This window comes from Martes martes, assembly GCF_963455335.1.
Source record: "Martes martes genome assembly, chromosome: 1".
In the NCBI taxonomy this organism is placed as follows: Eukaryota; Metazoa; Chordata; class Mammalia; order Carnivora; family Mustelidae; genus Martes; species Martes martes.
This window is the reverse complement of record NC_137888.1, coordinates 165,519,020-165,529,117: the sequence shown is the minus strand read 5'-3', so window position 1 is coordinate 165,529,117 and position 10,098 is coordinate 165,519,020. Positions and strand designations below refer to the sequence as shown.

General features: G+C 44.1%; 1 protein-coding gene across 1 annotated transcript; it reads left to right on the top strand.

The window, feature by feature from the left end:
* Positions 1-7,619: 7,619 nt before the first annotated feature.
* On the top strand, positions 7,620-9,083 carry HRH1 (histamine receptor H1; the record flags this gene model as incomplete). The annotated part of the gene is made up of 1 exon (XM_080822171.1): positions 7,620-9,083. The coding sequence occupies one exon, from the start codon at positions 7,620-7,622 to the stop codon at positions 9,081-9,083; it is 1,464 nt and encodes a 487-aa protein (XP_080678297.1).
* Positions 9,084-10,098: the final 1,015 nt, after the last annotated feature.

Here is a 10,098-nt window from a genome sequence, read left to right as displayed (position 1 = left end):
CAGACAACCACTAATCCACTTTCTGTCTCTATGGATCTTCTATCCTAGACTTTTCCTGTAAGTGGAATCATACAATGTGTTGCCTTTTGTGTGTAGTTGCTTTTACTTGCATGATGTTTTTGTAGTTCATCCATGCTATAGCATACATCAGTACTTTGGGGGTTTTTTATTAACAAATAATACTCCTTGGCACAGATATGCCATATATTGATTATCCATTCACCAGGTGGTGAATATCTGGGTTGTTTCCACATTTTGGCTATTTTTATAATACTAGAGACATTCACATACAAATTCTCATGTGGACGTGTATCTTCCATTGTCTTGAGTAGATATCTAGGTAAGAATCACTGGTTATCATGGTAACTCCATTTAACTGTTTGAGGAACTGGCCAATTTTTCCACAGTGGCTGCATCATTTTACATTCCCACCAGCAGTATAGGAGGGTTCTAATTTCTCAACATTCTCATTAATGCTTATTATTGTCTGTCTTTTAAAAGTATAGTCAACCAGTAGGTGTGAAGTGGTATCTCACTGTGGTTTTGATTTGCATTTTCCTGATGACTAATGATGTTGAACATCTTTTCATGAGTTTCTGAGCCATTCTTATACCCTCTTGGGTAAAATGTCTATTCAGATCCTTTGCCAATTTTAAAATTGGGCTTTTTGTCTTATTACTATTGAGTTGGAAGAGTTCTTTATACATTCTGGATCCATCAGACATATGACCCAGCGGATACATGAGGTACAAATGTTTTCTCCCATTCTATAGCTTCTTACTCTCTTACTGGTGCCTTTTGAAACACAGGAGTTTTAAATTTTGACAAAGTCTAACTTAATTTTCTCCTTTATGGGTTATGCCTTTGGCATTGTGTCTAAGAAATCTTCAGCTGACTCAAGATCTCAAAGCTTTTCTCCTGTGATTTCTTATAGTTTTAACACGTTTAGCTGTTACATTTAGGACTATTGTCAATTTTGAGTTGATTTTTATATATGGTGTGAGGGGGAGAGGTCTAGATTCATCTTTGCCCATGGAGAGATCAGTTATTCCAGCACAGATAATGACATTTGTTTTCTGCCTTGTTACAACCTTTCCTCTACTTCAGGGCGTCTGCATATGAGCATCACTGCCCCTCAATGGCAGCCACAACCCCTCCCCTTTCTTGTTACGTCAGTTCATGAGACCAATAGACTGTCTTGGCCGCACAACCCCCATCCCAGTTTTCTAGAAGAAAGAATGCAACTTAGCCCTTCTAGCTCAGAAGACATCCTACAGTCCAATCACATTACTAGAGGTCACGTTTACATGGTAGAAATTTGGCTGCCAGTATCTACTCCTAGCTGGATGATGGTTCCCCGAGAAGGAAGCTTGTGAATTGGGCAGGTACCCCAAAAGGGGTCTATTCTAGGGTCATTATCTTGTATCAGCACTCCAGATTCCCTATGAACTAGCTTAACATTTCCAGCTCAGGGCTCACAGGTCACATCCTCAAAATTTGTTATTGCTTGACCTGTTTTCAAGTGTTCAAGAAAACAAATGAAAAAACTAAATAAGGGATATTTTATTTCTTTTTTAAAAATATTTTATTTATTTATTTGAGAGAAAGTGGGGGGTTGGGGAGACGGAGAGGGAAAGGGAGAGGGACAAGCTGGGGGGTGGGGGAGACAGAGGGAGAGGGAAAGGGAGAGGCAGGCTCCTTGCTGAACAAGGAGCCTGATGCCAACCTCAATCCCAGGACCCCTGGGATCCTCAGATGCTTAACCAACTGAACCACCCTGGGGCTGCAGTAAGTGACATTTTAAAACTAAAAGATTCCATGTAAAAATCCAGCTTTTATGCTTCATTTTAAAAACAGGCAGATCTGGGCCTGTAGCCGTTGGTGGCATCTGAGCAACAGTTGTCCTCTTCAGACAGAATGTGCTCTCCAGGTTGCCCCAGTCCCTGCCATTTCCTCTTGCTCGAGACACACAGTCCCTGTTCTTACTAACTTTCCCTTCCTGACACTTTAGACATTTGCATGTGTACCTCCACCCCCAGAAAAATCTTCAGGGCCACTCTCTCCCCACAAGGTCATCTACCTCTTGCACCTTACCCAGAGGCTAAGCTAACTCTTAACCCAGCACTGCCCTACGTTCAAAATCAGGCATGTTCCTACAGCACCAGGTTTATAATGGGATTTTGCTATTTGCAGTCTGTTCTCTGCACCACAGCCAGTGGCAGTGATAAGCCTGGATGTTTTATGGAAATTATACCTTGGCAACACTCAATGGGAATATGCAATATTTGGGGTACTTTCATGCATGTCACCTCACTCTCAGAATTGGAGTGAAGAAACTAATGTTCAGACTGACTTGACTAAGATAAACATCCAATGCAAATGAATCTCAGAGGGTAGAGCAGTTCGGAATGAGGAGTGGTGGGTGAGGCAATTTAGAATGTACCGAGAAAGGAATCCCAAACTCTCATTCTTCACTAAAGAAAATAAAAGATGTGCTAAGAATGTGGAAGACCTTTCCTTAAAATTTTTTTCCCAATGGACTAAATCTATTTTATTTTGTTTTTAAAAATGAATGCAGTTAGTTCTTATTTTCCCGTTATAAAACTAAGATGCTCTTATTGTTGATATCTTGGGAAATGCCAAAGATAATAAACATCCCCCACCACCTATAGGAAACCACTGTTAACATAACCTAACTGAGACTCACCCTTATACTAAACCTGATAACAGAATTGACATCATCCAGGATAAACAGCATCTGTAAATTTAATTTCATTGTAAGCATTTCTCCATACTACTAATGGTGGTCCATAAATGTGATTATCAGTGACTACATGATATTCCATTCTGTAACTATCCCATAATATGTTTAGTTCCCAGATGTTAGATTTCTTTCCTTTTATTGGCTATCATAAATGATGTTGCAGTAAGCATCCTTGTGCGTGAATCTGTATTCATGTTTTGGATTACCATGAGAGAAATTTCCAGCAATAAAGTTTCCAGGAAAAAATAGAAAAGTTAAATGAAGGTTATCAATATTCATCAATAGCATAAATCTTACCTCCGATTTTTGTTGGTATAGGATCTTTGTGAAAAATAAGCCCATGGTTTCTTTTTTTTTTTTTTTAAAGAATTTTATTTATTTATTTGACAGAGATGACAAGGAGGCAGAGAGGCAGGGGTTGGTGGGGGCAGGGGGAAGCAGGCTCTCTGATGAGCAGAGAGCCCGATTCGGGGCTTGATCCCAGGACCTGAGATCATGACCCGAGCCGAAGGCAGAGGCTTAACCCACTGAGCCACCCAGGCGCCCCTCAGCTCTGTACTTTTATTCTTTTTTTTTCTTCATCCTTAAATTTCTCTTCCTTCCTCCTGGTGAACTTCTACTCATCCTTTGAAGCCCAGCTCACACATCACTCCTTCTCCATTGTTCTTCTTGACATCTGCACTCTACCTTGAGAGAGGCTGTCCCTCCTTCCCCTGTCCTGTCACCTGCTTTGATCTTACCTCAGTCATCATATTGTGCAGGTTACATTTTAGGTTTTTTAAATTTTTTGATGCTGTTCCTTTATCTTTTGTCTTTATTCTCATATTAATGGACAAACTCCTTGAAGTCAGGGACTGTGTATCAGTTAGGATTTGGTTTGGCTGTGTGTGATAGAAAACCTAACCTATCCCAGAGAGGGAGAGCCCTGACTGGTTTGGCAGCTTTGCCGTCATCAGAGACCTCAGCTCCATCCAAATTGCTGCTTCTCATTTTGTGGCCCTTCCTCATGGTCCCAAGAAGGCTGCTTAAGCCCTATTCTCCTACTACCATTCCAGCCAGCTAAAAGAATAAAGGGCCAAAGAAAAGAATCTATCAAGACAATTCATTGCATTGTTAGATAACATCTATTTTTAGAAAGCCCTTTTTTACCTTGAACAGAAAGCTGTATTCTTTGGCAGTTAAAGGTGTTTATTCTTCAATTAGACCATAGATCTAAACTAAGGATCATTTTGGCTCCCAGTGGATATCTGGCAATGTCTAGAGATATTTTTGGTTGTCGACGACTGGGAAGAGGGGGAGGATGCTACTGGCACCTAGCAAGCAGAGACCAGGGATACTGTGAAACAGTCAACAATGCACAGGACAGTCCTTCACAACAAAGAATTATCCAGTTCAAAATGTCAATAGAACAAAGGTTGAGAAACAGATAGACCCAGGTTGGAATCTTGAGTTTGTCAGTGTCTTCCTAGCTGTGTGACCCTGAGTTGGTTACTTCACCTCTCTGAGTCTGAGCTGACCATTTCCTCATCTGTACTTTGGAGATCATCATAAGACCTCCCTATGGGCTTGTAGGAGACATTTAATAACTAATATCTGAAACGCCCAGGGCTTGGCTCCTTACAATCCTAGCTGCTCCAATCAGCATTCCCAAGGAACTGGAAGAGATGCTGACTACCTTTGTTTACTTGCTGCCACATAGACCTGATTGGATTAGACTATTTGTAATCATGCTGGAAAAAGTCCCACTGAAGCTAATGGTTTTGGAATGGAGCCATTGCCTTAATTCAAAAACGATGGCTTGCTTGTGCGCACAAACCTCTTTAGAGAAAAGGGATTCATTTCTGCTTGTCACCCGGTCCTCATTACCTGGGGATTAGCAGAGCTTTCCCACCCCACTGCCTCAGCGGACCCTCTCAGCAGCCTAGGGAGGGAGATAATGATGTTTTCCCTGCTTTACAGGTAAGGAAATTGGAGGCGTGGCTGTTTGTCCAAGCTCCACACAGCCCATCAAGTGGCAGAGCTGGGAGGAGAACCCTCTCCTTCCTCTCCTGCTTCTCTAGGGACACAGTGCTCTAAAGAATTTATAGGTACCCACCTTTCTTCTCCAATTGCCCTGTCCAAAGTGCCTCCTCGAGCTTCCGTTCTCTCTTCTCAAAGAACAACCCATTGCCCGCACCTTCTCTATAGGCTTGATCTTGATCCCAGAGAGAGCCCCTCAGAACCCGCTGCGGTTTGGGCAGACTGAAGGGAGCATGGCCTGTGTAGCATGAGGTACAGTGAGGATCCATGTCCCCACACAATCCCACACTCAACTTGACGTCCCTTTGGCATTTGTAGAGAAAAAAACATTCAGTGATCTGCGTTTCAAAATGCAGATTCCTGAGGGAGGGGAGAGCACCTTACATTAGTTATCTCACCAGGCAGGGCATGTTCGGGATTGGGTACAAGGACCAGAGAGCAGGAGTGGCATACAGCAGCCACACAGACTCTTGCTCAAGAGGGCCCCTGTCTCCGTTTCATGTTCCGCTGTTGCCATCTTGAAATTCTTAATGATTGTTTAATTTTTAATTTTAAAGTGGGCTCCGGGGGCGCCTGGGTGGCTCAGTGGGCTAAGCCTCTGCCTTCGGCTCGGGTCATGGTCTCAGGGTCCTGGGATTGAGCCCCGCATCGGGCTCTCTGCTCAGCGGGGAGCTTGCTTCCTCCTCTCTCCCTGCCTGCCTCTCTGCCTGCTTGTAATCTCTGTCTATCAAAAACAAAAAAAAATCTTAAAGTGGGCTCCGCAAATTACATAGCCAGTCCTGAGTGGGACAGGAGGTCACGGGAGGCAGCAGCCAAGATGGGTCTGCAGGCAGCAGGAGGGTGCTGCGGTTACCTTTCTAGGAATCCTCTCCAATTCCATGGCTTCAGAGGGCAAAAGTGGATTCTCTTGCTTCTGAAGCAGATCACTGAGCTGAAGGGAACCTTTTACCAGTAAATATCTATTGAATGAGTAAGTTCTGAATGGAGATGCTTCGTGGCACCTGCCTCTCACTCACTCACTCATCCATCTGACAAATATGTATTGATCTTTTGCTTTTATGTTTATGCAAACTAACATGTCTGAGCTACGAAGGAGAACATGTGATAAAGAACTGAGCTTACAGTGAGAGGTAAGGAGGATAAACATATATATGTTACATTAATTTTCCCCAACGTCTTCCTAGGAAAATTACTGATAAAATAGAAAAGTTGGAAGCACTGTACAGGAAACACCTATATATCTACCACTGAGGTTAGGAATTAACATTTTGCTCTTTCTGCTTTATTATATGTCTGTTCCTTTATCCCTTCTAACCAACCATCCATCTAATTTTTTGATTCATTTCAAAGTAAGCTGTAGACCTCATAGATTTTACCCCTAAACGCTTAATATGCTACAGTAATTTTTAGTTCAGTAATCTCAATTCAATCATCACAACTTTTCTTTTTAGTCAAAAAGGGAAAAAATCAATGATTTTTTAATCAAAAAATCGTTTTCTGTCACACTGTTGAATGACAAATAGTATACACACAGTGAAAAGAGATTCTCTGTGTACAATGAGGCAGAGAGAGAAATGAGGAAAGAGAACTTCCTTCAAGGCAACAAACAGAGGGTTGCAGAGGGTGGTTGGAGCTACCTTGAAAATACCCGTCTGTGGGAGTGTTTGGGGAACTGCTTCCGTCTTTGTCCCAACCAAAATCCAAAATAAAACTGAGATGAACCTCCCTAGCCTCTTTCCTCCTTCCTGTGGTGCCTGTAGACAATTCCAAGGGGTGTGAGCTTGCTCAGGGGTGAAGGTGAAGCTACGAGGTCCTGGTTCGGGATGCGAAGGTAGAGAAAGAGAAGTCTAAAGCTGTAGATCTGGGGCCTATTTTCCTCACAAAGCTGATGGCTGAGGCTGACAGGGGTGAGCGGGGAAGGCAGGCAGGCAGACAGCAGAGAGTGACAAGAGCAGAGAGCAGGGCTGGGTCACAAGAGAAGGTGATACTGTTCAGAGGAGGCACACTTGAAGAACCTGGAGTGTTGCTCTGATGGGCAGTTCTGAACTGGAGGAGAATATGGAAAAATACCCAAAACAAGATTCTAAACAGGATACCTGGAAGAGCCTTTAGAGATCACCCAAACCACCTTTTACATTTGACCTGTGAGAAAATGCAGGCTGAGAGATCACTCAGAATGTCAGTGGCAGAGCTGGGGCAAAATCAGTGCTACTCACGTGGTGCTTTCACAGCAGAGTAACTCAAGGATTCCTCCCACAAGGATCAAATGCCTTAGGGCCTTGCTTTTTATCTTAAAAAAATCATACAAATTTAGTTTTCATCTCAAGAATTTATCTGGCTTTGTCCTAACATGAAAGTAGTTTGCTTTTGCTAAGTTATTAAGAGAGATTTACACTCTGTTAGGGCTTCTCAGTTTTCTTCAAACTAGAGTGCCATATCCAGCGTAGACCAGTCAGAATGTAGTCCACCTGCCCAGAACACGTGCAACATGGGACTTATACAACCTTTGTCCTGCTTTTGCCCAACTGCCTCACTAGAATGTAAACTCTAGGAGGGCAGAGATTTTTGTTTTATTCACTGCTATATTCCCAGTGCCCAGAATGATGTTGGGAGTTCACTAAATAGTTATTGAATGGGTAAAGAATTGAATGACTAAGGAAGAAGGGTATATAGACTGTAGGTAACTAGCAGTATCTACTGCCCCAAATAGCATACAACCCCAGTTAGATGAACTTGATGGTCCCAAGTGACTCTACTGATCTCCAAGGCTCTGACCTTAATCCTTGTGTCTTTCTTCCCAGGGAGAGAGCCACAGCTGGAGGCTGCTCTTGTGCCAATGACCCTTCCCAATTCTTCCTGCACCTTCGAAGACAAGATGTGCGAGGGGAACAAGACCACAATAGCCAGCCCCCAACTGATGCCCCTGGTGGTGGTCCTGAGTGCCATCTCCTTGGTCACAGTGGTACTCAACCTGCTGGTCCTGTATGCTGTGCGGAGCGAGCGGAAGCTGCACACCGTGGGGAACCTGTACATTGTCAGCCTCTCTGTGGCAGACCTAATCGTGGGGGCTGTCGTCATGCCCATGAACATCCTCTACCTCCTCATGTCCAGGTGGTCCTGGGGCCAGCCTCTCTGCCTCTTTTGGCTTTCCATGGACTATGTGGCTAGCACAGCATCCATTTTCAGTGTCTTCATCTTGTGCATTGATCGCTATCGCTCTGTCCAGCAGCCCCTCAGATACCTGAAGTATCGTACCAAGACCCGAGCATCAGCCACCATCTTGGGGGCCTGGTTTCTCTCCTTCCTGTGGATTATTCCTATTCTGGGATGGCATCACTTTATGTCACAGTCCTCGGGACACCGGGAAGACAAGTGTGAGACAGACTTCTATGATGTCACTTGGTTCAAGATCATGACTGCCATCATCAACTTCTATTTGCCTACCTTGCTCATGCTCTGGTTCTACGCCAAGATCTACAAGGCCGTACGACAGCACTGTCAGCACCGAGAGCTCATCAATGGATCCCTCCCTTCCTTCTCTGACATAAAGATGAAGCCAGAGAATCCCAAGGCAGGAGCCAAGAAATCAGGGAAGGAGTCTCCCTGGGAGGTTCTGAAAAGGAAATCAAAAGATGCCAGTGGTGAGCCTGTCTTGAAGCCACCATCCCAAGACCCAGAAGAGATGAAATCCCCAGGTGTGTTCAGCCAAGAGGAGGACAGAGAAGTAGACAAACTTCAGTGCTTTCCACTTAACATTGTGCAGGTGCAGACTGAAGCAGAGGGGAGTGGCAGGAGTTATGTAGCTATCGACCAGAGCCAGGGCCCACTCGGGATGGATGAACAGAGCCTGAACATGCCTGGGGCCAATGAGATATCAGAGGATCAGATCCTCGGTGATAGCCAGTCCTTCTCTCGGACAGACTCAGACACCCCCACAGAGTCAGCATCAGGGAAAGGTAAACCTAGAAGTGCATCTAGCACAGGCCTGGATTATATCAAGTTCACTTGGAAGAGGCTCCGTTCACATTCAAGACAGTATGTGTCTGGGCTGCACATGAACCGAGAACGGAAGGCCGCCAAACAATTGGGCTTTATTATGGCGGCCTTCATCCTTTGCTGGATTCCTTACTTCATCTTCTTCATGGTCATTGCCTTCTGCAAGAGCTGTTGCAATGAACGTGTGCACATGTTCACCATCTGGCTGGGCTATATCAACTCCACGCTGAACCCCCTCATTTACCCCTTGTGCAATGAAAACTTCAAGAAGACATTCAAGAAAATTCTGCACATTCGTTCCTAAGGGAGGCAACAAGGGGATGCAACCAAAATAATGTTTCTGAAGAAAATGGAGGATGAAGGCCTGTGAGTTGCCAGGCACCTGGGCTTTCTGGAGTCAAAGACTACTCTTAAGGACGAGGTAACTCGGAAAGTTCTAAGGGACCATTGGCAGAACAGCAGATGGCGGCGGTGGTCAGCAGACAGTGTACTCTGAGTAGAGAGCAGGATATTTCCAAGAGAATCAGATCTGGATGAGTTCTCCTCCTCCTCAGGAAATGTGGGAGCCTCAGACTCTCATTGTAATTCAAGCTTGCAGGCTGGAATTAATTGGAAACTGAAGGGACATGTAGGGAGAGTTTCACTGCTGAATCAGACGGAACTCTCAAGCCTTCCTAGAATGGAGTTATAGGACTGTGCAGAGACCTTACATATGCAGATAGATGCTGTCCCTTCTAGGGGTCACCTTGATAGGCATGACAGCGATTCCATTGTGACTGTCACTTCTCAGAACATCTCTCCTCTGAGCCCCTTCTACAGCTTTCTGCAGAACCTGTGTCTGAACCACGTTGGAAATTCTGCCGTATTATTTCTCTTTCACGTATATCTTAGAGTTGGTAGGAAATTATGCAGCTTGTACATTCATTGTTTTCAACCCCCAATTCCTTTTGACTAGTAACAAAATAATGATAAAAGCTACACTCAAAAGAAAGAGGAAAAGGGTATTTTTTTAATGGTTGCACAATAAAAACAAACAAAAAAATGGGAATGGGGAGAAGAAAACCATATTTCTTGAAGGCTGGGTCATGCTTATCTCGTTGAAGCTCTATGACACTCCACAGCAGGAGGACAGTGTTATTGAGGAGCAAATTGAGGTGTGGTGAGGTGTAATAAGGTGCCCAACATCACATAGTTAGAATGAAAACCCAGTGGGGTTCCAGCTCGTTGTCACATGTTACCTCCAAAAGGCAAAAATTTGTCCTGTTAAGTATACAACACACACACACACACACACACACACACACACACATCCTGAAAGT